The sequence below is a fragment of the Buteo buteo genome, chromosome 24 (assembly GCF_964188355.1).
Source record: "Buteo buteo chromosome 24, bButBut1.hap1.1, whole genome shotgun sequence".
Taxonomy (NCBI): Eukaryota; Metazoa; Chordata; class Aves; order Accipitriformes; family Accipitridae; genus Buteo; species Buteo buteo.
Genome location: NC_134194.1, coordinates 6,896,948 through 6,924,731, shown reverse-complemented (window position 1 = coordinate 6,924,731; position 27,784 = coordinate 6,896,948). Strand labels below are relative to the sequence as shown.

General features: G+C 54.1%; 1 protein-coding gene across 2 annotated transcripts in view; it reads left to right on the top strand.

Annotated features, from left to right (window-relative positions):
- Nucleotides 1–27,170, top strand: part of PDGFRB (platelet derived growth factor receptor beta) — a 34,500-nt gene extending 7,330 nt beyond the window's left edge. Inside the window, exons 3-25 of one of the 2 annotated variants that reach the window (XM_075056240.1) lie at nucleotides 6,898–6,975; nucleotides 8,491–8,787; nucleotides 8,912–8,953; nucleotides 9,214–9,483; nucleotides 9,768–9,895; nucleotides 10,241–10,415; nucleotides 10,998–11,190; nucleotides 11,403–11,518; nucleotides 12,059–12,185; nucleotides 12,341–12,552; nucleotides 13,319–13,413; nucleotides 13,706–13,838; nucleotides 14,242–14,346; nucleotides 14,456–14,566; nucleotides 14,947–15,100; nucleotides 16,487–16,653; nucleotides 16,916–17,034; nucleotides 18,255–18,377; nucleotides 19,805–19,916; nucleotides 20,204–20,303; nucleotides 20,423–20,528; nucleotides 21,025–21,263; nucleotides 21,767–27,170. In XM_075056240.1, the coding sequence (XP_074912341.1) occupies nucleotides 6,927–6,975; nucleotides 8,491–8,787; nucleotides 8,912–8,953; nucleotides 9,214–9,483; nucleotides 9,768–9,895; nucleotides 10,241–10,415; nucleotides 10,998–11,190; nucleotides 11,403–11,518; nucleotides 12,059–12,185; nucleotides 12,341–12,552; nucleotides 13,319–13,413; nucleotides 13,706–13,838; nucleotides 14,242–14,346; nucleotides 14,456–14,566; nucleotides 14,947–15,100; nucleotides 16,487–16,653; nucleotides 16,916–17,034; nucleotides 18,255–18,377; nucleotides 19,805–19,916; nucleotides 20,204–20,303; nucleotides 20,423–20,528; nucleotides 21,025–21,263; nucleotides 21,767–21,917 (3,324 nt within the window). In that variant the 5' untranslated portion in view covers nucleotides 6,898–6,926 and the 3' untranslated portion in view covers nucleotides 21,918–27,170. The remainder of the gene's footprint in view (nucleotides 1–6,897; nucleotides 6,976–8,490; nucleotides 8,788–8,911; nucleotides 8,954–9,213; nucleotides 9,484–9,767; nucleotides 9,896–10,240; nucleotides 10,416–10,997; nucleotides 11,191–11,402; nucleotides 11,519–12,058; nucleotides 12,186–12,340; nucleotides 12,553–13,318; nucleotides 13,414–13,705; nucleotides 13,839–14,241; nucleotides 14,347–14,455; nucleotides 14,567–14,946; nucleotides 15,101–16,486; nucleotides 16,654–16,915; nucleotides 17,035–18,254; nucleotides 18,378–19,804; nucleotides 19,917–20,203; nucleotides 20,304–20,422; nucleotides 20,529–21,024; nucleotides 21,264–21,766) is intronic. The other variant, XM_075056241.1, reaches the window with a different exon arrangement.
- Nucleotides 27,171–27,784: the final 614 nt, after the last annotated feature.

The window sequence follows — 27,784 nt, the reverse complement described above, 5'->3', positions numbered from 1 at the left end:
GCCAAGATCGCAGGCTCCGGGGAGCAGACCCACCGGCCCCCAGGGCCTGGCCTTTCCTCCGAAAGCGGAAGCGGGGGGAGCATGCGCAGCCGAAAGGGCCACGAATACCAACACTTGGGGGCTGGGGGATTATTTATAACGCTGGCACCTCTCCAAACAGATGTTTCGTTTTATTTTGAACTTGCACTCAACAGGTCACTCGTTTCCTCCGTCTCCCATGGGCTTAAAACGGAGGGGGAAAGCGGGAGGGATTTAGGGGTGAGAGAGCAGGGCTCGCCGTGGTCCCACGTCCCCCCGTGCCAGCTCCTCACAAGCGATGGGTTGCAGATAGATAGCCCGTGGCTGGAGGTTTGCTGGATGGCTTGCATGGACGTCGCGGTCGCCCCGCGCTCGGAGAGGGAGGATGGCCGCAGCCAAAGCGGGGCCGCGTAGGGCTCGCCACCCCACCCCATTCCTCACATGGCTGACCCCAGGGCTGCTGAATCACGCCGTCGGGGCTCAAACGTGGACTCGTCATCCTCCCTGGCAGCCCCCCCCGCCAGCTCTGGAGCCACAGTCCTCATTTTCAGCTTTCTGACAGATGTTGTCAAAACCTGTGATAGCCCGTGGCAGGCTGGCCCGGAGGAGGCTGGCTGCGCTAGGTCGTGTCCTGCCGTCTTGCTGCAGGACCAGCACCCTCGTGACCACACAGCCACCTCCTCCAGGTGCCACCAAAGCTGGGGACCAGGATCTGGGGTCCTGGGCCGGGGCCCCGGTTGCGCCAGCCCCGTTCTCTGCAGCAAAGGCAGGCAGGAGAGCCGTCCCTGCCTATGGGCATGGTGGCCCTGCGCTCCAACTGCCCCAGAGGTGGCATCTGCCCCTGCTTTGACCATCTCCTATAGAGCTTGGTCCACACCAGGGTTGTGGCTTTAATCACGTCTTCACAGAACAAGGAGCTCTGGCAAAACCACTCAGAGGGTTCAGGCATTCGCAACGCTGCCTGTGAGTGCTTGTAAAACCTCACCTCTGCGTGACTAAAAGAAAACCCCAAACCCAGGCGTGCTGCAAACTGGCACCCACGGCTCTCAGCACCCCTTGGTCTCACCAGCGCCTGGGTAAAGCCTCAGGACCCCCTTGGCGCTGGCAGATGGCTGGGCGAGAAGGGTTTTGCCCCTAGATGTTCATCCCTTGGGCAGGGATGGCCTGTGGGACCCCGGGGACTCCCCAGCCCCTCTGCTCCTCAGCCTGGTTTCAGATTTCCTACCTCTGTGTTTTATCAGCAGCCGTTTATGAGCCTTGGGACGACAGGCTCCCCGTGTGTGTGCCCTGCCTAATTCTAGCCATGTGCTGGGAAAAAGAAAAAGGGCTCTGTGATGATAATCTGGCCTGTGAGTAAACATGGTGTCATGGGAGCCGAGGGACCCCAGAGGAGAGATGTTGCAACTCCGGACGGTTCCAGCCAAAGGAAGAAAAAAAAACCCGCTCAGTTTTATTTAGATTAAAGGGTGGGAAAGAAGCAGTCGCGGAGGACGAGGGGAGGGTGGCAGAGGAAAACAGGACAAGCCAAAGAGTTTCATTGCCGGACAAGCAAGGCTTGGGTTTCGGGGGTCACCAGCCTTTGCTCGGGGAGCTGTTTGCCTTCAAAAGCGGGGGACGGTGCCCCCCCGGCCAGGAGAAGCCCTCACTCTCTGGCTGTAAGGGCATTGATCATGGGATCCATACGGGGCTTTTTTTATTGCATACGGGCACCCATGATCTCACTTAATGACTCAGATGCGCTTAGACAAAGAAGAAATAAAGTATATTTTACTTCCCGCTAATTTGCACCAGATGTCCCTGGCCTGCTTGGCAAGACGGCGGGACCAGTAAGCATTGTGGGAGCGCCTGGAAGCGCAGCCCCAGCAAGAAAAGGGGCTAGAAATAGAAAGACAGAGGAAGAGAAAGGACCGGCGGCTGTGTGAGAGGCCTGGCTTCGCTTCTCCGCTCCTTCCTTTGCCATGGTCGTGCTGCCGCCAGCCGAGATGCTCTTGCGGGCTGGGCCAGCGGCCAGCACCTCTGCCCAGCATCGCCGGAGTGGGGAGGCTCAGGCAAGGGGAACACAACCAGGGGAGAAAAGCAACGCGGGGCAATGGATGCAGGAATTGCCCCTGGAAATGCAAATGGGATTTGCTGAGAGGGGGCTGTGCACCCTGATTTCCAGAAGACGGCACATCCCCTGGCTGGTGGTCGATGGTCTGTAGGGACCAGAGCTCCTTCCAAGGGGGCTGTCAGGGCAGCCATGGCTGCTCTTCCCCTCACTGGCATGCCGAGCCATGCCCTTCCCTGTGCACCAGCTTTGCAGGCTGGTTCCCACCTCCCACAGCTCTGGGGGTGCTTGCGGGACACCCAGACTGGTTCTCTGCAGGGCATTATTGGTTGTGGAGGAAAGGCGAGAAACGTGGTCTAGGCATGCTCGGGAGGAGGGCAGTGGATCAGGAGGGTCTCCTTGGTGTGGATGCCCATCTGTGTAGATCTCTCATGGTTTAAGGCAGTTGCAGGGCTAGAAATGGTCCTGGCCTATGTGATCAGTGCTTGGGGATGGGCAGCATCGTGTGATGCTCGTGCCAGCAGTGGCTGCCATATGTGCTGAGATGCTCTGCCATGAGCACTGCACTGTACACACGCTGGGAGCAAGCACAGAAGGAAGGGGGCTCAGACGTGTGGCAGAGCACGCTGAGTGAAGTCAAAGGAAATTCTTGCCTCGCTACCCAAGAATAGTCAAGACTGAACCCACACAACATATTTTGGGCATTAGCAAAGGCATCTTTGGCTTACTAGCACCCTTAAACTAGAGGTAGGTCTGGAGTGGGGGAACAGTAATAAATCAATAAGTTCTGGTGATGCTTGAGCTCCTTGGCAAGGCACTGCGAGGTGGGGAGGAGTGGCAGAGATGGCTGAAGGATGGTCCTTCCTAAATAAAGGTGGGACCATCTCCAGCAGAGGCTGGATGTGTCTCTTGCTTGTATCCAAAACCCTGGGCGTAGCCCTGCTCCCGCTGCAGAAATTCCTGTCCAAGTTCATCAGCCACAGAGGCATCAGCCCCCGGCCGCCGCTCACAGCAGTGAGAGGGGGAGTGGGAGAGGAGGCAGAGGAGAAAGCTCAGCTGTCATCAGATTTGGGATGCAGGAGAAACGGGAGCAGGCTGCTCTGGAGAAGTTGCAAAGTCATGAGACAGGGAATCACGAGACTTGAATCCCAGTCCTGGCGCAGCCGTGGCTGTACCGCGTGGCCTTGGCCGTGCCGTTTGACCTCTCTGCTCTGGCCCTCTCGCCCGTGTTCTGCCTGCGAAAGCATGACTCCGTGGGCCGCCAGAGCCCGGGGTGCCCTCTGCACAGTGCTGCTGCTGCTCAGGGATGTCGAGGTGCCTCCGTTTATCCCATCGCCCCATGCAACGCACTGCAAAAACACGAGGCTAGAGATGCTCAAAGAGGCTTTCAGCAGTGCCTGGCCCCAGCCAGCTATAGGACACTTTCCTTACACCAGCGCGGCAGTGGGCTGGGAAACCCAACAGCCCTGGAGCTGGCTCAGCTCTCCCTCATCTCGCCTGCAAACACGGCTTGCCGCTCTCCATGTCCGGAGGAGGAGCGACCGCCGGGTGCATTCCTGCAGCCACGCGTGCAGCATGCCGGCCAGGCTGATGTGATTACAGAGGAGAGATAAGGACAATGCGGTTGTGTCACCAGGCAGGGACGGTCGCCTGTATCTGTGTCTTGTTTGGACTCAAAACCCTCCCAGACATTCACGGTCCTGTGGTGCCCAGCTCCCAGCCTTGCTGGGCGGCAGCGCGGAGGCGAGCAGAGACACGTCCTGCGGGCTGGCGGGGAGCCGTCCTCCCCCACGGCACTCGGAGGAGCCCCAGCGTGGCCCCAGGGACCCGAGCTCTGGGGAGAGTGCAGCCACCCCACAGGCTCGTGGGGCTGAGTGTGGGCGCAGGGCTGCATCGCCCAGCCAGCCTGGCCTCCCTGCAAGCCAGCTGACCTCCTGTCTCCTCTTCCAGCCAAATTCCTCTTTTAGAATAATAAACAGTGCAGCTCAAGAGAAAAGCTCCCTGCCCTGTTGAGCCAGGGACGTCTTGCCCTCGCATGACGGTGCTGGAGAGGGACAGAGGGAAGGTCTGTGCCCGTGCTGGTGGGGAGGAGGGTATGGTGAGGGGTATAACGTGGGGATGGAGAGCTGGGACTTCAACTCGGTGGCTGCAAGGTGGGAGGCTGCTGCGGAGCTGCAGGGCTGAGTGAAGGGCGCTGGACATGGCATTGCTGCAGGACCTCCCTGGCCTCCAGCCATGTGCCAGGATGGGTGGAGGCAAATGGTCCCAGGGCTTGCAAATACTCAGGTCTTAGCCTCTGGGAAGGATGTAGCAGTCCGAGGGATCCATGGCACGCTGCTCACCCATAGGGATGGGAGGAGACAATCCAAGGCAGCTGTGCATCATGTAGGTGCCTTGTTTGGGTCCCTGGGTGGGATAATGTCTGGGCACCTGCTTTTGGATCACTGAGTGGGGTTGCACCCACCTCAGCTTCTCCTTGTCTGGCACTCATAGGGTGCGTCTTACTGCTCTCGCTGAGAACAAAAGCTGAGATTGAGGAGGGAAACAGCAAGTGCTCTCAAGGCTGGCAGTGAGCTGGGTGCATTTGCATCCCTTATGAAATGACTGTGTGCACCCACATGTGCAAGCACACATGTCCCTGTGACAGGGTGAGAAAGGTTTGTCCTGCTAGCCAGGCTCAGTGTGCATCCTGCAAGACAGGCAGAGCTCAGCATCTCCAAGCATGCCTCTCGCCCTGGCTAGAGCAGACAAACAAGGGAGAGGTCACCACTCTTTACGAGACGTTGCCACCCTCCCACTCTGCTTGGGAAGAATCTCCAAGAGAAATGCCTTTCTGCAAAACCAGCAGCTTTATTAAAACCAGCTATGAACACAGGGGAGGCGGCCAGAGGCAGCAGGCGGAGGCTGCAGGGCTCTCACTGCTCACTGAAGCAACACCCATGCTAGCCCAGCACCAGCATGCACCAGCACCCGGCTCCCCGGCTCCAGCAGAGCCGTGGTGGAGTGGTGGATCCTGCAGACATCACTGGTGGAGTGAGGGACCTATCTGTGTAGGTAGAGGAAGCCGCGATCTCGCCTGCAACAGGACTAACAGTGACAGCCGTGAAGCTGAACAGGCATCTAAAAGCTGAGCATGAGCTTGGGAAGACCTTAGCTGCTGCAGGCAGATATTGGGGTGGGGGGCGGTGAATACAGCCTGGCTTGTGCATGCAGGCAGGGAGGGGTGAAAGGAGAGGATCCCAGTTGTTGCTTACAACCTTGAACATTGAATAATGGATGAATCACACACCTTTGTAAAGGAGAATTGGGAAACAAAGCTAATTGTTCTCATGGCAGTGCCTTGGGGGGCAGCGAGATTAGGTTGTCCATCCTCCTCTCTCCTGCAGGTTGGTGCTCTCCGAGGGTGTGTGCAGTGAGGCCACATTCATTTACAGCCTGACTTTCACTTTGGTCCTTTCATCCTACCCACCCCCAGGTCTTCCCTGTAAATGCTCTCATTCCCCCTGGCAAATGCAGAAGAGAGAAGGAGTCACAGAGGGGTTTTCTGGAGGGGGGAGAGAGAAGCTGCTGAATAAGCTGGAGACCTGGAAGGATTTGCTGGTAGATCAGACTTTTGTTGAGCCAAAGCAAGAGAATAATAAAAACATCTGACAAGCGCACGTCATTTACAAACCATTTCCTCCTTAACATCAAGCAGACCAGGAGGCCACTCCAGGGCCAAGAGGCAGCAGAGCCGCTCAGTAAGAGACAGTGCCTGGGGCCAGGTCAGCAAGTCCAGATTGCCACTAGCCATCCTCGTGCCTGGCAAGCAGCTCCTCAGAGCACTGTGCCGGCATCACAGGGGCTTCTCCTCAGGGTCTGCCTTGGGAGCAGGTTCAAAATGCCTCTGGCACTGGGAGAGGGGAGGTGGCCCAGTGGCAGGGCCACTGATTGCAGCATGGCTAAGCCATGAAGTTCAGCTCCATGCGGGAGCATCCCCGAAGTTCAGGACTACTGAGCTCATTTCCCCCCAGTTTTGTCCAGGCACAGAGGAAACCTTTTCTTCTTACTCTTCCCCTCACTAGCATCTTCATTTTGCTTTTCCAAAATACTTATCCCCCTCCCTGCAGGTGCGATGGGGAGGGTTACCTGTCACCCCATTACACGGGGGACAGACCCCACTGCTCTTAGGGACCTCTGGCCTCATCTCTTCTGGGCTGTTGGTTTGCACCAGGGAGGGCTGAAAATGCTCTGTGGGAAAAGGTTTTTTGAGAAATGTCAATAAAAGGGATTTTTAACTAAAAAGCCTCTTAAATATTCCCTTTAAATATATATATATTTAAAAGTTAAATACAAAGAGCTCAGGGTTTTGTGGGGTTTCTTTGGGCTTGTTCTATTTCATTGGAAGGAGCAGAAAATGTGGGAGGGTTGGAGGGAGATCTGTTTTCTAGCAAGTTTTATCTCACTGGGACTGAGGGAAGCAAAAACTAAGGGGAAAAAAGGCAAGCAGTAAAGCAGAGGGAGGGAAAAAGGCAGGGCTCTGCAGCGGGGGGAGCGGCATTTCGAGCAGAGATGAGCAAGAGTTGACACAACTGCTGGAGCCTCCAGCAAAATCCCTGTTTACCAGCGGGAGGTGCCTTAGAAACAGCTCCTTCTGCAGATCCAGCGTGAGGGAGAACCAACCACCCCACCAGCAGGGAAAGGCTGAAAACTGGAAAGAGACGGGAGGTTTCTGAGGTGGAGAAAGGAGCCCAGGGCTCGAGTGAGGGCTCGGGGACCCCCCCTGCCTGGGGTGGCCGAGGGACCCCTCCTCTGCCGGCAGTGCTGCGCTCATCTCGCTTTGCTCTTGGCAGGATTCGGTCACTGAGCCACGGAGCCCGCCATGCTGCGCCCCTCTCTGAAGACATCTCTCTGGCTCCTCATCCTCACCGGTGAGTGCTGTGGCTGGGGAGGTGTGTGCAGGATTGGGCCCTGCCTGGGGATGCTGCCCTGGGATGCTCACTGCGGGGCAAGGGGGAGGAAAGGAGCAATGCCGTGGGGAGGCACAGGAGCGCACAGCGCGCTCCAGGCACATCTGTCCGTCCTAATGACCCAGGTCCGTGGCTCACGCTGACCCAATCCTATGGCGGGGTGGATGTAAAGTCCTCACCTGCTTCATGCTGATGCACAGCGGGGTGGAAGGAGGAGACCTTTGCAGAGGGAGCACTGCCACGCGCGCTCAGCCCTTAGCAGACACCTGAGAACCCACATTAGCTGGGCATTACAGACACCCCCACAGCAGGAAGGATTGGGTCAGACCCCATATATACAATAACCACCCACAGCAAGGCAACGGGGCACGTGGCCGCATCTGGGCTATTTACAGCATTGCTGTGAGTCCCTGGGGGCTGTCCCCAGCTGCCCTGCCCACCCGTGGGGACACCAGAGAAGAGCACGTGTCCCAACCCCAATGGGACATCTAGGCAAAGGGTGAAGCAAGGAAGCTGGGAGAGACACGGGGAGCCATTCAGGAAGACCTTGCCTGCTCTATTGCTTCCAAAGGATTTCCTGCAAGGTTTTGCTTTCATTCCTTTTTCACTTTCTTGTAAACCGACATTGTTTCAGCCTAGTCTGTGTCCTGTCTGACACTGTCCCTGTGGAGAAGCAGCCAGCAGAGCAGGGAATTGCCTCATCTCCTCCTCTCCCCCTTGCCTGCTAAATGCATGGCCTTTCCAAGCCTTTGAAGGTGCATCCAAGACCTATCTCTGCCTTTACAGAGACAGGCTCATTTTGGGACCAGCAGTACTATCTATACTGTCAGCTCCCAGGTTATCTAGACCACTCACAGGATGTATAAAAGCCAAGGAACTGAGCAAACATGTGGGGGAGGCCCAGGTCACCCCCATTTCCAGCCCCGTCCTCACCAAGGGTGCCCCTTGGGCTGGGGCAACAGCATGACAGCATGGCTGCCTCCCAGCACAGCCCTGTTCGCACCCACAGTTTAAAAGGCTGCCCCAAATCCCTCCCGAGCCAGCCTTCTGCTCCTCACTGCCTGGTGACGCTGGGCAGCACTGGGTGGCACTGAGGGTGCCGTTACCTTGCAGAAAGGTTGGATGGGGGCAGACGTAGTTAAAGCACAAAATGGGGGGTTCTCCACCCAGCATTGCCACAGACAACACGGGCAACTTTGAACATTGCTAAACCCCGTGATGTCTTCTTTCCTCTCCAGTAAGGGTTTCAGGAGGTACAGGGAAGGAAGGGTGACCCACCAAGGCCTTGGTTGACAGGACACTTCTGAGGAGAGCACGTGTTTGTCAGTGGTGGGTGGCTACCCCAAGGAGGACAAATCCAGGAAGGTTATTTTTCAGTGTAAAGGCTGACACCACAAACCAAGTACACTGGCATGACGTTGTGCTCCAGCGTGCTTCTCCTTGGATTTCAGAGGTCTCATCTCCCTTCTCTCCCAGGTCTGCTGGAGGTAACGTCTGGGGGCAGCAGGCTGCATATTGAACCCAGAGACGCTGAGCTTGTCCTCGGCCTCCACAGCACCTTCTCCCTCTTGTGCTATGGGGACAGCACGCTGGTCTGGGAACGGGAGGGTCAGCCCCTCGCCGCCTCGCTGGAGCAGAGGGATGGTGTCTTTGTCAGCAACCTCACCCTCAGGAATGTGACAGGCCGTCACACTGGGGAATATGTGTGCACCTACAGCCCTGACCAGGCTCCAGAGCCAGCAGAGAGGAAAGCCCTGTACATCTACGTTCCAGGTAGGGGACAGCACGTCCTTGTCTCTGCATTTCCATGGGGTTTAGCAACCAGGAGAAAATGGGCTTTGAATTATCATTCTGTCTCCAAGAACCTGGCCTCCTAAAATCCTTTCTCCCACTGCAGGAGAGCCCTCATGGCAGGTCATCTTGCTGTGGCGTGTCTCTGGTACGCCAGGTCATGGGAGAGACCCAGGTGTGGTGTCTTGGGACCAGTGGTGGGGGAGGCAATGGTGCTAAGTGGCAGCATCTGGGTCTCTCGCCCTCCTGGGAGAGGTTTGGTGATCCTACACCATGGGGAGTAAGTGAAGAAACATCCCACCAGTCTGGAGACAGAGGCCTGTGCTGGAGCAGTCCTGGAGGAGCACAGAGCAGCCCTGCTTCAGCTTCAAGCAGCTTTCTGCAACCAGTGTTCCCTCTCTCCCACAGATCCTTCCCTAGTCTTCCTCCCCACAATCACCTCCGAAGAGCTCTTCATCTTCATCACAGGCTACACAGAGGCCGTCATCCCATGCCGCGTGACCAACCCACAGATGCAGGTGACCCTCTACGAGAAAAAGGTGGAGAACCCCATCCCAGCTGCTTATGACCCACAACAGGGATTCAAAGGCTTCTTTGAGGATAAAACCTATTTCTGCCGGACAATCGTGGATGACCAGGAGGTGGATTCAGACACCTTCTACGTCTACAGGATCCAGGGTGAGGTGCCATTGTCTTAGCATACCTGTGCACCTGCTGTGGCTGTTCCTTCAGCCCTATCGCAGGGGACAGCAAAGCTCTCCCCCTGTCTCCTTAGTGATGCCTTTGATCAATTTGGAGGCTGGATTTAGTCCTGTTTCCATTAGATAATGGGTTCTGCCAAAGTGTCAGCTCCACTCCTCACGGAAGAGACTTTCCACTAGACCAGTCCACCCAGGATAAGTGGACCGGGTACCCACTCATCCCTTCCTTCATTTTTCATTCCTTTCTTTCACCTTTCCCAGTCTCATCTGTGAACGTCTCCATCAGCGCAGTGCAGACCATAGTCCGTCAGGGAGAAAACGTTACCCTGATGTGCACCGTGAGCGGCAATGAGCTAGTCAACTTCAACTGGGATTATCCCCGCAAGCAAGTGAGTGCTCCAGCCCCACAGGCTCCAGGCAGCAGCTCCAGCCTTTGCCCAGATGTCCCATGGCAATCACTTGTCAATATCCTACGTGAAGCTTCATAGGAAGCTTCAACCCATGGCAGAAGCTGTGGGATGATGCTGCTGCCACATAGGGAGGCTTGATGGGGACACCCTTGGATTAAGGCTGTCTCAGTGCCCTCTGATCGGTGCATGTTCCCCGTCCCTGTGGCAGCCTGACCGGGGTCCTCTACCCTCTCCTCCTCCCTCCCTGTGAGCGTGGCTTTGTAGCTCCCATGGCAGAACATGCTCTTGACTTCTGAGACCTTATCTCCTGCCCCCGTTGTGCAGGCAGGGAAGATTGTGGAGCCGGTGACCGACTTCCTGCCCGGATCCACCCACGAGATCCGCTCCATCCTCATCATCCAGAATGCGGAGCTGGAGGACAGTGGGACCTACGTCTGCAACGTCTCTGAGGGCTATCATGAGAAAACAGACCGAAAAGACATCACAGTCCACGTGATCGGTGCGTTGCTTCCCATGCGCCCAAAGCCAGCAAATGATGTGGGTGTCCAGGCAGGAAGCCCCAGAGTGACACCCTCTTCTCTCTGCACAGCCTCCAGCTCTCTCCCCTCCTCGCCTCTGCCCTAAGTAACCATGGCAAAAAGCCACCCCTCACCCCATGTCACCCCTGCCCACTTCTTGGCTTCAAAACATCCCAAGCCTTGTGACCCTTTAAGACACTTGAGGGTACGGGTAAGAGCTCTTCTGCACTGCGCAGTGCCAAGGTGATGTGAAGTCATATTGTCACCTCCCATCCGCATCTGTCCTTCTTTCATGTAATTCAAGGGAACCTGCACCATCTCCACAAGATAGCAGCCTTTCCCCCACATGCTGCCTGCCCCACGAGCCCCTCTGCTCCAGTGTGGCTTTGCACCCGCACTCCCCCAGGGCACAAGCCTGAAGCCTTGGGGGATGGATCTGGAGCTGCCCCACCACTTTTGGGTGCTCAGAGAGTTTTGTTCCAGATCCGTGTTTGTCCAGAGGGCTGGAGAGAGGGTTGTTTCTCTCTCTGACCCCCCCCCCCATCCTTCCTGCCCCCTCTCAGAGCGTGGCTTTGTGCGCTTCCACACCCACCTGCCCAGCACGGTGTATGCCGAGGTCCACAAGAGCCGCACCATCCAGGTGGAGGTGGAGGCCTACCCACAACCCAGCATTGTGTGGCTGAAGAACAACAAGACGCTGACCATGGAAAGCAGCAGTGAGTTCACCATCACCAGCAGGAACCTGTCAGAAACCAGGTGAGGGCCCATCATTCTTCACTGGGTTGCTGGGAGGGGATAATTCACAAAGCACCCTCCAAATTGCTGGTTGGACATGGTTGGTGGTTGAATGCCTTTCCGTGAGTGGATTTCGAGCATGCCTCGGATGGGTGGGAGCTGGTTGCCTCTGAGCATTGTGAGTTCCCAGGTACCTTCCCACACCCATCACTCTGGGACTGTGTCTCCTCCAGGTACCAGACGGCTCTGGTGCTGGTGCGGGTGAAGCAGGAAGAAGGAGGATTTTACACCATCCGGGCTTTCAATGAGGATGATGAGCAGGAGCTGTCCTTCCATCTGCAGATAAATGGTGAGGATGGGCATGCAGACATGGGGCTGAGGAGTGTGGGGGCAGTCTCAGGAGATGGCTCCATCCTTTGCTGCAGGACCCTCAGGTTGAAGCCCTTACTCTTCCGACTACACCTCCAAAGTGGTTTTGGTTAAAGGAAGAGCATTCGAGCAAGAAACATGCTCATTTGAAATATCACACACTTGGTCTGAGAGCAAGGGGGACAGGGAGGGAGTGCAGACACCAGCAGCCTGGCCTTCATGCCCTGGCCCAAGGTAGTAAATGCAGAGATGATCGCGCAGCTCTGATGTCCAGGACTTTCCCCCGTGCTCGCCTGTGCTCTCCAAGAAAGCTAAATGGGAGCAGGTCTCCTTCATAACCCCCTCAAACCTTTCTCTTTTTGCTGTTAGCTTTCAAAAATAAAACAAGACTGATGTGATGAGTACTACCTCACTGTCTCCTCACCCTCAGGCCATGTCAGGGGTACAGTGGAATCACGTTCCCCTTCCATCATGCAGTCAGAAAGGAGGATTAATTCCCATCACTATCTCTTGGTTTCAGTGCCAGCCAAAGTGGTGGATCTCAAGGAGAACAGCAGTACCAGCAGTGGGGAGCAGACAGTAACATGCTCTGCTGAAGGCATGCCCCAGCCAGAGATCAGCTGGTCTACTTGCAGTGACATCAAATGGTAAGTGGGTCCCCATGGGAATGGCTGGACTTTCACATTTATTGGAATAATAGACTATTATTTTACTGTATTCTGCTGGCCCACATGCCTGGGCATCCCATGGTGGTGCGTGGCCACAGCTGCCTCTCAAGTGCCTTTATCCTCCCCCGGACCAGGTGCAGCACCAAGGGGCAACCCACCCGGCTGCTGGGGAACGAGTCCACAGAGATCGGTCTGCAGACCAATGCCACGTACCACGCGGAGCTGCAGGTGTACCGCGTGAACAGTACCCTGCAGCTGCACAGGGTGGATGAGCCCCTGCTCCTGAGATGCACCGTGCAAAACTTCCTGGGCACCAACTCCCAGGACATCACTCTGGTCCCACATGGTGAGAACTGAGGGAAGTGTTTGAGCCAGTGGTGGGGAGTTAGACTTTTCTCTCTGTGTCTCCAGCCTGGAGGTGCTGGAAGCCAGGACTGTCCTCTGATGACTGCAGTGCTCGGAGGCAGGAAACCTGGGTATTTCTGCCCAAAACGAAGCCTCCTTTGGGTTGGCAGGAAAGGCTGCTCAAGGAGGAGTCTGAAGCCCTTATGTCCACTGGCCATGGACATCCTCTTCTCACCACTGGCAGGTTAATTCCTCCAGGGAGGCAAAATGAGAGTGCCTGAGCAGGTCCCTGGTGTCTTGTTATTAGCCCGCGGGTCACTAGATGGTGCCACGGACTCGAATATCCATGCGCTGAGCATCCCAAATATGAGGAAGGATGGTCTAAGCCCAGGCCTGGAGCTGCCAGCTCTCCCCCAGGCAAACCAGCCCCTCTAGCTCCTTACACCCTCCCACGGTCAAACCTCTCCCAAGGCAGCAAGCCCTTCAACAGGCTGTAGCAACCCATCACCCCATTAGCACTGGCGTGCTGGCCCTGCAAGTGTTGGGCAGGTCTGCCCAGGAGGAGAGGTCAGGGACTGTCCCCACCCAGAGGAGAGCTCAGGGTCGATGTCTTGGGGGGAGGCGTGTAGCAGGAGGGGAACAGTGGCTAGAGGAGGGAAAGGGAAGGCTGCAGGGACCCCTCTGCGCTGCTGTCCCCTCCTTTCCCCAGGGTACTCAGGCCATGCAGAGGTGGGGGAGTCTGACTGCTGTCCCTGTTATCGTTGTAGCCTTGCCGTTCAAGGTGGTCATCATCTCTGTCATCCTGGCGTTGCTGGTCCTCACCGTCATCTCCCTGATCATCCTGATCATCCTGTGGCAGAAGGTAAAAGAGGAGAGTGTCCCCAGGCTACCACAGTGGTACCCCCATGTTAGGGTGGCTGGGAAGAGCAAAGCTGTGAGCTCTTGCTGGCATGGGCTTGACGACGTCCCACCTGTGCCAGGAACCATGGGCCTCCATCAGTCTCTGCGTGCCCCTGGCATCTGTAGGCTAGATGGGGAATGAGGCAACGGCTGCAGGGACCAAAGACTCCCTGACAAAGCCTATCCACATCCCCCATGCCCTTTCTGACCCTCAGCCTCTTCGATCTCTCTTTTCCCTTTGTTCCTCTTTCCAGAAACCTCGTTATGAAATCCGCTGGAAGGTGATTGAGTCAGTCAGCTCCGATGGGCACGAGTACATCTACGTGGATCCCATGCAGCTCCCTTATGACTCCAGCTGGGAGGTGCCCAGGGACAAACTGGTGTTAGGTAAAGGCTCTGCAGATCCCACTGATGGACCCTTGGGGTCTGGGGGTGATAGGTTTGGGATCTCCAAAAGAGTCCAACCCAGAAAAGGCACAGAGATCCCTGGAGATACGATGTGGTCCTGGGATGGGGGACCATGGTGGGAGGCCAGTTGCCCCCTTTGGCATGAGGCACTAGGTTATTCCTGGCTATCCTTTCTTGCAGCTGGCAGCTCCTTCCTTTCCCAGCCAGATGAAAACCAGCCCCAACCCCAAACGTCATAGCTCATGATCACCTCCATGCCCACAAGGATGATTGCAGCAAGGCTGGTGTAGTTTCAGACAGGGGACTTGTCTTTTCCAAGCTCCTTTCCTCACCTCTCCTTGAGGACCATCACCAGCTTTATCTCCTCACTGTTTCTTTGCAGGACGTACTCTCGGCTCTGGTGCCTTTGGACGTGTGGTGGAGGCAACAGCTCATGGCCTGAGCCATTCGCAGTCCACCATGAAAGTGGCAGTCAAAATGCTCAAGTGTGAGTTGTCCTCCCATCATACCTTTCCCCCGTCCCAAAGCTGTGAGGCCGAATGGTGCACATGCGCTCCCATCCTTTCTCTGCCTCTCACACCAGCTCTTCCCAACAGCCACTGCCCGGAGCAGCGAGAAGCAAGCCCTTATGTCCGAGCTGAAGATCATGAGCCACTTGGGACCTCACCTCAACATCGTCAACTTGCTGGGGGCCTGCACCAAAGGAGGTAGCTGAGCCCCGGGTGCCTTGTCTCCTCTCCCTGCTGCTTTGAGCTGTGCTGAGGAGGAGAACTGTCCTCAGAGAGAATAACTCCTGTTTTCTGGTTCAGAATGATTCACCCTTCCCCTAGGAAAGCCTCCTGGGGCTCTGAAATCCTTTCTTTCCAACCTGACTGAAACTGAGAAGGCATGTTTCTGTTAACCCCCACCTCCCTCCCCAAACACAAATTTCAAATTCCAAAAATGCTCGGTACCAGAAAGATAGCTTTTGCCCCTGGCCCTGCCTAGACATCCTGCAATCTGATAATGGCCCTGTGGGATGAAATTCACTGCCCCAGGGAGCAAGCGAAGTCGAGGCAGGGCTGACACGGGTGCTCTCTTCCACCAGGGCCCATCTACATCATCACCGAGTACTGCCGCTATGGGGACCTGGTGGACTACCTGCACCGCAACAAGCACACCTTTCTGCAGTCCTACGGCGAGAAGGCACGGCGAGAGGCAGAGTTGTACGGGAACACTGCCAAGGAGGACCACGTGGAGAGGTACCTGGAAAGCAGCACTCTCCTCCCTGGTGCCTACCCCATCCTAGCCCCCATCGATGAGGGAGGCTGGTACTGCCAGGAAGGATACCTACATTTCCTCCAGACCAGTACAATAAATGCTGGCCCAGCACTGGGACACAGCTGGCCAGTCTGTTACCTTGTGAGACCAGCCCATGTGACAACCAGCCACCTCCAAACAGCTCCTGGCAGACAGGGAGTTAGCAGAGGGAATCTGTGTGTCCTGGAGGCTGTTAGCTAGCACACACACCGGCTGCTCCATGCCAGTTGGGAGTATTCCCTGGCATCGTTAACTTTATTGGCATAACCATAGCTATGCATTGAGTACAGAGATGAAGGTTTCCCAGCATGTCTTAACCCTTGGAGATCTCAGGTCTGCATTTTCAGGGCAGGTTGCACTGCTACCAAGCCCAAGGGAGAAGTGCTAGAAGGAGTGCGGTTGCACAAGAGGTGCTATAAGGAAAGGGGAACAGTTCTTTGTCCAGTTGTCAGCTGTAAGGGATGCAGGCACATGAGCACAGAGAAACAGTCCCATGGGAAGTTAGAAAGCAGCATTTCCCTCCAGCACACCAAAACAATAGTAAAATAGAGCAGTGTTAGGACATCAGCACAGCTGCCCCCTGCGCTTTCTGCTTGAAGGCAGCTGAGATCCTCCTAAGCACTAAGCACAGTCTCCCAAGCCCCTGGGGACATGCCCCACAGCTCTGGCCATGCAGTAGGATTCCCTTGCCCAGCACCAGCATGTGGAAGGCCTCAGGATGCTGCTTCCCAGATGCAGTTGTTGCTCACTCAAGGGAGAGGTGCTCAAGGGTGCAGACGTTTGTTGATCCAAACTGGGAAGGTTTAACTGTGGACAGAGGGTTGTGTCCTGCCTGCTCAGTTCAGCCTTCTCCAGGCCAGTCCGAGAACATGCACAGCCAGGGTAGAGGGTTTTCCCTACCCACTCTGGCTTGGGTCTCGCACATTCCTGCCCTGTGGGTGCCTGTGGAGCTGTGTGGCCCTGGGTCCCCTTCCTGCCCTCCCCAGTGCTGAGCTCGTGTGCTGACCAAACCTGTGCTCTGCCAGGCAAGGTGAGCATGAGAAGTTTCAGCCTGTGGGAAAGGACACCTGGAGACCCGTAGGGGAATATGGCAGGGCTGTTTAAAGCTAGCACTGAGGACACCTGAGCTGTTAGGTGGTGGAAGGAAGTCTCCAGTACCATTTGCACTTCTCTGCACGCATGATGCAGGGCTTCTTTCCCTGCTGTGTGGGACATTTCAGTGCTGGGGCTGAGGGTTCAGGAATTGCAGTCACACAAATCATTGCCCTCATCCCTCGCGTCTCCTCCTCTCCTCTGGATCTGAACAGCCTCTTTGCTTCCCCCCATAGTCACCTCTCCTTGTCTGTCGAGAGCGACGGGGGCTACATGGACATGAGCAAGGATGACTCCCTGGATTATGTGCCCATGTCTGACATGAAGGGTGAAGTCAAGTACGCTGACATTGAATCCTCTAACTATGGCACCCCGTACGAGCTGGACAGCTATTCCCCATCAGGTAACAGCTCAGCCACAGTGGGAGGGAGAGGTGCTTGCAGTTTGGGTGCGGGGTGCCTTTGCTTGCAGAGACAGATGGTCCATATTGCAAAGGTCACCTTTGGGATGAGTCCAGCAATAGTGGCAGATGCCCTCACAGTTGGAACTCCCAGCTCTGTCCCTTTGTTGCTGGAGGGAGAGCAATCCCCAGTGGGTCCTTCCCCTGGCAGGCAGCCCACGAGTGTGCTGAGTAACGCCAACACCCATCTCTGCTTGCCCTCCAGCTCCTGAAAGAACAGACCGGGTGACGCTGATAAATGAGTCTCCACTCCTCAGCTACATGGACTTGGTGGGCTTCAGCTTCCAGGTGGCCAATGGGATGGAGTTCCTGGCTTCCAAAAACGTACGTACGCTGGCTGGTCCGTGCTGCCTGCAGCAGTGGAGGCCAACAACGTTCTGCCGTGTCCTGTGGTCAGCTTCCGCTCACTGTCCCTCTGTCCATGCCAACCTCCTCGTGGGAGAAGTGACCATGCAATTGAAGAGCTGCTGACCACTTCTCTTTGGAAACACAGCCCTGAGGATCAGCATGACTACATTTGCACGTGATAGCTAACCCTGGCTTAGATCGAGCTTCAGACTTCAAATTCCCTGACTCTGAGCTCCTCCCAGGCCATGTGCAGCACAGCTGTGGTGTTATATCATCCCTATTTACCGGGATGACCAAACAGTGATAACCTCCCCGTGCTAAAGCACAAGGCACTCCGCAGCAGAGCTACTACTCTCCACAGACACCGCTATTGCACCTCATGCTCTGAGCCCCCTAGGCCTCATCAGAAGTCCTTGTTTAGTGGAAATTAAGCCACCATAGAGGACTAGGCTCTGGGATTTCCTAAGGTCTGCCATAGCGCAGGACAGGCAGTAATATAGTTGGACCATGTGAAACATCACACAGGGCAGCGCTAAGAGAAGGGGTGGGGATGGCATCAATGACGTGCGGAGAGAAATTCCTGGCGCTCTGCCTCCAGCCAGCCAGGCTGATCGCCAGAAGTGCATGGTCAATGCTCCCCCATGGAGCACAGAAGAGGAGCTCCCAGCTTCCCACAGCTTCCCACAGTCACGCTTGACAGTGGCGTAATACCACCATGCTCGCTAGTAGCGTCTGGCAGGGTCTTGAGCAAACCTTGGGGCTGTTCATATGGAAAACATCCAACATGCTGGCAAACCAGAAGGCACAAGCTAGGCTGGTGTAACTCTGATGTCTTCAGACTGCTGGGTTGGATTTTCCAAACAGAGATGGAGACATCCCCTCCCTGCTGGCCTGCTAGCCCACCAGCCCCCTTGCTTGGTCAGGCCCTGGCAATTCCCTCTCTGCTGGGTTGTTGAAATTGCCCTTGCCAGATTTGGATGCCTGTTGCTGTCATGAGGGGTAGCAGTCCAGGCAAGCAGCAAAAATGTGGTAGCTCTGCTAGTGGCTTTGAGCCATGGTTGTCCCTTCAGGAGGAGGAGATGCCTCAAATGATGTGTCCCTGCAGCCCCAGAAATGGACTAGTGCTGGAGCTGGGCTGCTTCCTTGGGCTGTCTGGTGGCCCCTCACAGTGACAGTGCCCTGCTTTCCCCCTACAGTGTGTGCATCGTGACCTGGCTGCCAGGAATGTCCTCATCTGTGAGGGGAAGCTGGTGAAGATCTGTGACTTTGGCCTGGCAAGGGACATCATGAGGGATTCCAACTATATCTCCAAAGGCAGCGTAAGTACCAGGAGCCATGCAAGCCCCTTCTTCCCAGGGCTCTGGGCCTGGCACCCCCTATATGCTCCCCTCTGTGAGTTGCCTGTCCATCACTGTGCCCAGGGGTGGTGACAGGGCAGGACTCCCAGGAGATGGTGTCAACAGCCAACCATCCCGCACCTGATGTGCTCTGCACACTATGGAGTAGCAGAATTGCATGCCCATATCTCTAGGCTCTTACGGAAGAACCTGGGTAGCAGCAGCAAAACTAAGGATTTTGCCCTATACAGCCCATCACTGGCAGCAGTGCTGCATCCCTTCCCTGCATGGCACTGAGTACGGTCCTGAGCTGCAGGCAGGAGGATTCCAAGGTTAGGCAGCTTCACATTGCCGCAGTGAGTCACTGGCCACTCTGGGAAGAGGTTCACAGACTTCTGCTCTAACCACTAGACCACAGGGTAAGAGGAAGTGTTTTCCTGCGAGCAGCTACTTTCCAGAAAGACATCTCCAATCTTTCGAGGCAGGATAGGATGAGGCTGTAATTGAGCTTCCCCAGAACCTCCTCTGTGACTTCAACAACAGCATCTCCTCTCCAGCCCTGGGGCACTTGGGAACGTGCAACCCTAAGCAAAGCAGGCCATGTAATTCCCAGAGAAACTGATGCTGGGGGAGCTGAGAGTGGAGCCAGGTCTCTCAAACCCCAATCTTTATCTACTCTATGAACTATTTACCTTCTCTCGTGCTTTCTCCCATTTGCATGGGATGGCAGACAGGCACTCAGTGCCTGGGCAGGGAGACCCTCCTGCAGAGGGGCTGGGGTTTTCTAGTCCAGGCTTGGCATAGCTGCTTTTCCTTCCAAAACAGGAAATGAAACTGGCCCCCTTTGCAATCCTTCCTGGAGATTATTTTGGTATTCATTGTGCAAGCAAATCCCAGGAACAGCACAGCCAGTGCTGCATAAAAGCTGATCAAGGGAGGCTCCTTTTCATGTATCACTCTGAGTAAGAGCAGGAAAAACCTGGATGTGTCCATCGGCTCTTTTCTTGTCATCCCATAGTCCTCTCCAGCCTGGTCTTAGGTTTCCAAAGTCCAGATAGGCCCGGACTCCCTTCAGGAGTGCTGTGGTCATGTTGTGCAAGTCAGTGGACTACCCAAGAACTAGGGCACAGAGAATTCACAACATGACAGCTCATCATGGCAGACAGTGATGGAAATGGATGTAGTACGCCCACTCTTTCCTCCTGCCTGATGAGTTCATCCTGCACAAGGAAAGAGGAAACTGTTCCCTCCAAGAAGTGGCTGGCAGCAGATGACAGCAGATGTGTTGGGCTGATGTGTAGCTCTGAAAGGTCTTCTCTGCTTGTAAATTGGGTGTCAGGCTCTCACCTGTTGAAACAAGTGTTGTAGATGCAGCTGACTCTGTTCTTGTTCCATTTTTTTCCTCTTAGACCTTCTTGCCCCTTAAGTGGATGGCTCCAGAGAGCATCTTCAACAACCTCTACACCACTCTGAGCGATGTGTGGTCCTTTGGGATTCTTCTCTGGGAGATATTCACTCTAGGTAAGTGCCCTGGAGATCATGGTGGTGTCTGTAGGTCTGATAGCATGTCAGCATGTCCCTTCCCAGAGACAATAGAAATCCATTTCTAATCCCCAAGTCCCAACCTTACCAGTCAGAGTAGCACTTCATTCCCTGTCTCCTCCTTTTGCATGCTGACGTTGCCATTTGGAAGTGAAATGAAGCAGGAAAGGTAAAGAAAAAAAGGAAACCTTGGTGTGAAATGCATGTTGGCATGGGGGTGGCAGGCAATCCACCAGCCTGAATTCCTGCTCTCCCTTGACACCCAGGGGGGACTCCATATCCTGAGCTGCCTATGAATGAACAGTTCTACAACGCCATCAAACGTGGCTATCGAATGTCCAAACCCACCCACGCCTCTGATGAAATGTAAGTGCTGCCCATACGTGTTTGCCCTGGGCCTGCCCTACACAAACTACAGAAGCATTTCTGCCACTGTTTTCCCCACCTGCTAACTCACCAGAGTGCTTTCTGTTTCCTCTGGTTAGCTACGATATCATGCAGAAGTGCTGGGAGGAGAAGTTCGAGATCAGACCATCCTTCTCACAGCTGGTGGTGCTTATGGGAAACCTCTTGGTGGATTGCTACAGAAAGGTATGTTCAAAGGACCCAGTGCTGGATGGACAGAAGAGGGTCAGTGTTCTGTGGAGGATGCTGCCTTGGTTAGGGCCCTCAATCAGGGTTTGGAGACCAGTGTTTGCTGCTGCCGTGCCACAGGATTTTGCAGTGACTAAAGCTGCATTAGTTTGAACAGCCGATGAAGGTGGTTTGGGCATCCCGGGGACATTGCTGAGACAACTGGCATCGCCAGACGGGCAACTGGTATCTCAGCAACTGCGGAAATCAGAACTGGCAGGAGATCAAAAACCTGCCTCCAACTGTTTGGTATTTTGGAGCTGCGGAGTTGTGCCCTGATCTCTCCCTTAGGAAACGTTCATGATCTTTGGTGGAGTCAGGGTAGCTGAACCCAGCTAGAAGATGCGAGCCCCTCTAGAAAAAGCCTAGCAGACAGGGAAAGTGAACACAACACAAGTGCATTTTCTCCACTCACAAGACCTTGTTTCTTTGGTAACCTGCCCTGCGAGAGCAGAGGTACCAGCAGGTAGATGAAGAGTTCATGAAGAGTGACCACCCCGCTGTTGTCCGCACAAGACCCACAATCCCTGGGTTGAACAACTCCAGGCTCACAGCCAGCTCCCCCACCGGCAGCATTCTCTACACAGCCGTGCACCAAAATGGGGGTGAGAATGATTATATCATCCCTCTTCCTGACCCCAAACCTGACGCAATCTGCGATCTCCCTCAGGAAGCCTCCATCAGCCGGGCCAGGTAAAAACATTGCTTCTGAATGTTGTCTTTTCCCCTGACTATGCAAATCTGAAAACGAGGGCCTCAGGAGGAGATGGGGATGCTCTGCTGAGGGATAGACCAGGGGTGGGTTTACCGGGAGAGGAGGGCAGTGTCACCCCCATCTGAGGTGCTGTGACTTTGCATGAGCCTGCAAGGATGGAGATGAACCAGAGGAGCTGGGACATGAGCTAAGATAGGGTGCCATGTCACATCCCTGTACATCAGCCAGCACAGCTGGGGACAAGTGACCCCACTCACAAGGAGGAGGGCACACGGGGGCCCACGGTCTGCAGAATCCAACCTGCTGTATGTTGTGTTTGAGGGCTGAATAGACCCAACCGATATTGTCTGTTCCCCTGAGGAAAGCTACTCAGAGTGGGGCTGCTAGGAGCTTGCCACACTTCTCAGCTGTTGGGAATCCTCTGCCACCAGGAGACTTGGGACAATGCTCTCATTTCTCTCTCCCTCTTGTCTTCCTTCAGCTCTATGCTGAACGAGGCCAACACATCGTCTACGATATCCTGTGACAGCCCTCTGGGCCTCCGGCAGGATGAGGAGCAGGAATCCGACCCACAGCCAGTCTGCCAGCAGCCGACCACAGGGCACCAAGAGGTGGAGGAAAGTTTTCTGTAGTCAGAGCTGGGCTGACTCTTCATCTCTCTACGGAGAGGCCAGCTGAGGGGCTGATCCAGACATCAGAGAGCTCCATGCTTTGCACTTGTATATCGGGACATCCCCACCTGTCCCAGCATTCCTCCTCCCCTCCTGACTCCCAGTGTTGGATGGGGAATTAAAGACCTTTCCCCATTTCCATACCCTTCCCCCTTACAAAGAGGTGGCTCCATGCCAGCAACCTTCCAGATCACTGCCACATCCTCCTCAGTGATCAAACCACTGCAGGAGGGAGACATCTCACAGACCAACATCTTCTTTTCAAGTGGAAGACGTGGGTTGGATCTCCACAAGAGACGCCACTTTCTGCATGGCTAAGATGATACTCCAGCCTCTTCCCCCTCCATGGCAATGAGTTTCATCTCCTCTGCACCAGCACTTCTCTGATGGTCTCAGCACCAGCCACACCGTGGTTCTGTGAAATGCCACCAGGACAGATGATTTGCTTGGATCCCGTTGCGGGGGTGTAGAGAACCTGCAACACCAAGCTTCAGCTGCTGGAGATCAAGAGTACATTGGGTAGATTGTCCTCCAAGCACAGCGAAGTCCTGGAGAGACCAGCCAGCGTCTCAGAGATACTGAATCACCATTTTCCTTTCTTGACAGCTCTTCTATAGATAGAGAGTCACAAACACTACAGGTACCCATGGTTCTGGGGCACAGCTCTGCACCCAGCTAGAGGGGCTGTTACACCCTGAACCCTTTTGTGCCCAGCATGGCACCAGGAGCCCCAAGGGCATGCCAGGAACTCAAAATGCTCTCACAATGACTCTGTTGTAGTAGCAAAGAGGGCAGTCCAGTGTTGTTCCTGTTGTCTGTGTGGACACTAAGCTAATTATTTTCCATTGAAGATTTAAAGGGAACAAATATATTAATCCACTAGCCAGGGCCAGTATAAGGAAGCAATATGGCTATTCATTAATCTACTGCCACTAAGCCCAGCTTATCTGCTGGGAAATCATATAACCCTGCCAGCTGCAAAATCTTTGTGCCTTATCTTTGGGAACCAAGGGCTCCCTTTTGATAGACTGTTCACTCGAACACCCTTTTTCAGGACGGGAGATCTCACCAGTCCCTCCTGAGTCTTAGCAAGACTATGGGGAGCAATAAGGATGCCAGAACACCAACCCAGGGACATCTGAAAAGAGAGAGAGGGAAAGAGGCTGGGAAGCTGTTTGGGTCACAGTTAAACTGTATCTCACACCCTGCCACTTTCTGGGGGCCAGGCATAGCCACTCGCAGCCTGCCAGGGCTGTGGATGAAGTGTCATGGGGAACCAAGCAGAGCAAGAGGAATCAGGGAGGATTCCTCTCTCTTGGGGTGTTTTGAAGGGCAGAGGTCTTCCTCCTGCTTCTCACTGCCTTCCTCGCTTCTTGCAGGCAGGCCTGGGACTTCTTGTGCTCTCAGCTGGCACTTGAACGAGGAGACTCAAAGCAGGAGGAACACCAGGCTTTTAAATCAGTTGTGAATCCCACCTCTGCAGAGATGAAAGCTAGGCCCCCAAAACTACAGGTCTGACACCATAGAAACTAGCAGGGTGTTTTTCTAAAAGGAGAAGTTTCCCATTGCACTGAGCTCTGTTCGCTGCATGCGCCCCACTCCCCATTAACCCCTTTGTTGCCCTACTCATGCACATATCTCTGTGCATCCTACAAAAACTGCACAGGCAGGTTTACAAATTCAGAAATTCAATCAGCATCTTGCTGGGCTTTTGCCACCTCAGAGCCACTGAGAATTTTTTTTTTTTCTCAAAATATGAAACATCTGCCAGAAATCCACAGCAAAACAGCTTCTGTTTTAAGTTGTCTACTGTTGCAATGCTGCCATTAATGCAGCTAAAAGAGGAGTAGGTGTTTTTTGGGCTGATGTCCTTGGTAAAATGTGAACATAAGAAATAGCACTTTTATTGGCAGCCGGTGGAGTGTATTTTCAGCCCATGTGGTCAGATTCCCCACCATCCATAGGAAACGCACTGTGAATGACAACTGTTTTTCCATGCTCTGTTCCTCCTGTTTGTAATGAAGGAGCCATCTTCTGTGGCCACAGTTCATGAAATTATCCTAACCGCAGAGAAGCAGTAACTCATGAGATCCTTGGGGTCAGACCACTTTATTTTTCTAACATGTAAGGTGCTTTGTAGGATCTGTGTCACTGCAGCTTGAGCCCATAGGATGGCACATCAGATCATCCTAATAGCCGCTGTCTGTACCAGCTTCATTTTTAATTTGTCCTTCTCTATCAAAGGTGACCAGAAGTACCCAGTACTCCAGGTGAGGTCAAATCTCGACCTCGCATAGGGCATTAATAGTTCTGGTCTGTACTGGATTTGACTTGCCTGGTGTAGCTTTGGATAATGTTGGCCTTTTCCCATCCACAACATAGTGGTAGTTTGGAGTCATCCTCTGACCAATCTAAGCACCTACGTCTTTCTACTCTTCCAGCATTTCTAAAGAAGATACTCCCTGCTGTTCCAGACATTGGGTCATCAGCACATTTTGTTAACAAACTGTTATTTTTGGGCTGGACTGACTAATAAAAATACTAAATACTTCTAGCATCAAGAGCAACCCTAGAGAGCTACTTTTACTACCTCTGTCCAGCCCAAAGATTTCCCCATCAATTAACCCATTCTCACCCTCCCTTTGGCCATTTGCTTATTTACTTTACAAATCCTGTACTAAACTCCATCTTGTACAGGCTAATTACTAATGAAATTACTAATTTCCCACTATCAAATAGTTTTGACAGTACTGAAAGAGATCTATTTCTTCTCCCTGTGGGGGCAAATCAGGTATCCTGTCCTTCTAGCTGGGCATTAACTACACTTGGATGTCTATTGCATTTTGTCCCATTTGTAGATTTATTGCAATTATTCTTTGCAACAAAACCTGTTCTGGCTGCTGATGGGGTGCTAACCCCACCTCCCTCTTCATTCTTAAAGTAGGTACGCCAGACTCTTTGCAAAATGGTACCATTCTCCATTCCAGAGACATATGACCAAATATTTGCCTTTGGCCCTGTGATTGCAAGGGCCAAGTCTTGCACTTTGTAGTACTTTCCTGTCCTTAACTATTCCCGTCACCACTTAGTGAGGGCATGCACACCTGCTGCAGCGAGCAGATCTTCTCAGCCAGGGACAGGCTGGCAGCTGGGCAAAGCAAACATTTTTTGCTAAGCATCCTTGCAACTCTCCTCAAAGAGAGGGCTTGGCAGGGCTGAGGCTTCCAGCAGTCCCCCAGGCAAGCTCTCTCCGCTCGGGGAGCCAGCTCCAGCCCCCCGCTCCCTCTCTCTCTGCTGCCAACATTCCAGTCCCTGCATGGCCTGGCAGGTGAGGGCCAGGAGAAATGGTCGGCTGTTCTGGGCCCATCAATTTTGTAGCCATAATTTCTCCGGTGAGACTCTGAAGGGAACCGGTTCCTCCGGGTTTTTAGTTTTGATGATCAGTATTTTTGTTTGGGTGTGGTTTTGTGTTTAGAGGTGGACCCAAACTGAGCCCCCCAAAAAGGGATACCTGCCACAGCTTGGGCCCATCTCTAGTGCAATATCTTTTATTTGTAGATTATATTTTACTCTACAGCTGTTACATCGTTATCAGCACCAGTATATGCATAATCCTACTGCCAGTCACTATTTCATGCATACCTAAGTGTATCCCAGAAACTAATGTGACACTCCAGTGTCTCTTTCCACATTTAAGATGCTTCTCAGACTGATGTGTGCGCAGATTTTAATCCTTTTGTCTTTCTCGGTTTGAGCGTGTTATTTTTTTAAGCGAGAGTGTCACGTTTAGTGTTTGTTTGTGTCGTGTTAAGAAATCTAGAGCACAGTGGACTTTACTCTTAACTAAATTGTCTCTGTTCACCTGCCAAGGGGACTGTGGTGAAGTCCCATGGGGACGGGAGGCAGAAATGCAGTGCAGATGTGCAGCCAGGAGGCAGTCAGACAGAAGTGAGAAACAGCTCTTCCCCTTCTTCCCAGTCAGGGCTCTGGGCTGGGGTAGAGACAGCACCACAAATACAGGGTACTGGGCGGTGGGTTAGGTTTTGGCTGTGAGGAAGCCCAAGGTCTGCCTGTGTAAAGCTGTGCAGATCTGGAGAAGGGGATTTCACAGATGTCTCCTTTTGGGGGCTTTTTCTAAAATGAGATGTCAGCTAATGTGCTAAGGAGGCAAACCCCGTGCTCCAGTGCACAGGCACGAGGAAGGTCTCTGGTCGGGCTCAGTGCTTAGCTTAGGTCCCAGGGTCAGTGGTGGCCAGTTCACAATGCAAACCGTGGGATATCTCATACAGACAGGAGAGCAGTGGGCTGCCAAGCCAGCCCCAGGGAGCCCGGACGCAGCCTGGCTGTGCTCCCACACAGAGGACATGAAGGTTGCCCTTTGGCAGCCCTCGGCAGCCTTTTGGCAGCCTTTGCCCCAGGTGGTTGCACAAGCAGAGAGCAGCCAGGGCAGCTGCAGTCCTCACTGGACACCAGGCAGCTCCTGGGCCATGCACAGGTCCTTCCTGCAGCAGACCCTAGCCCTGCCCAGATGCTGAGCAGCCAGCATTAACTGTAACAGTGGAGGCACCATGTTGTCTGCAGGACTTGCCCAGAGCAGGCCAGGTATTCTTAAAAAATCAGATTTCATGGGCCAGCACATGGGTTGCTGGGCTCCCAGCATAATTCCCATTGTTTCACCTGGAGGGCTGAAGTCTCTGGGACATGCCAAGATGGATCCAGTTGACTTTGGCAAAGGCAGGGGAACTGCTCCAGTGTAGCTCCAGTGGCACTTTGAAGAGATGACCCTTGCAGAGGTGGGAGGAGGCAGGGAAGCCAACTTGTGCTGGGAGGCCTACAGCATCCCATTGTTCCTGTCCTTTCCTCCTTCATGGATTGCACCAGAACTGCAAAGCTTGCCCAAAGCATGCCCTCTGTCCTCTCCCCCTCCTGCTGTGCTGGCTTTCTGGCATCATGCTGTTACCCTGCAGCATCTTGGAACAGAAGCAGCACCTGCCTCCACGCTGTTTGTCAGAAACCATCCTGAGGGCAAAGGAAAAAACAGAGTTCAGACTAAGGTACCAAAGAGTTAACATTTTCCTAGGTTTACAGATGTATTTGTAGGATTTGTACTATGTCACATCTATAGCCATGAGATATTATTTTTATGCTGTAAACTTTTACAAATATGTTTTTAAAGAAAGAGTTTAAAAATAAAGGTGTTTTTCTTTTTGCAAAGTTCCATCTCTTCCTTCGTTTGCCTGGTTTTGGTTGCTCCCACACAGATGGGGCTGGGAATACAGCTTAACCATGTCGTGAGCAAAGGTTAAGCATGTTAATACGCTGTGCATGACCCCAACGCTTAGCGAGAGCCAAGCTGGGAGCCAGGCAGAGAGAAGCACAGCAAGGCAACAGCTGAGCCCAGAGATATGGTAAGGAAAAGGGGCTGTGAGCAGGGCAGGATCTGCCCTGTCTCTCTGGTAACAGGCCAGCTTGTGGGTCATGTTGCACTGGGAGGAGGTGGGTAGACAGAAGGACACTGGGAACAGTTCCCATATGTATCCCCTGTGCCTGAGGTTTGGACCAGCAGCCCCAAACAAGGACTTGATGTGCTCCTTGGGAGCATTGCTGGGTCTGTGCTAAGATCAGAGTAGGGATGCGGGAGATGCCAGACTGAACAGTGCTGGGCTGAAGGAGGTGGGAGACACCACAGCGCTGTTGATTTTTCCACATAGTTTAATAGCTCAGGGTGGCAGGAGAGACTGGAGGTAGCAATGGGGCAGGGCACCAGAAAGAGCCACACTGCAGTGCACAGGGCTCCCCATGTCTGGCTCTGCTCTGAGCTGGGTTCT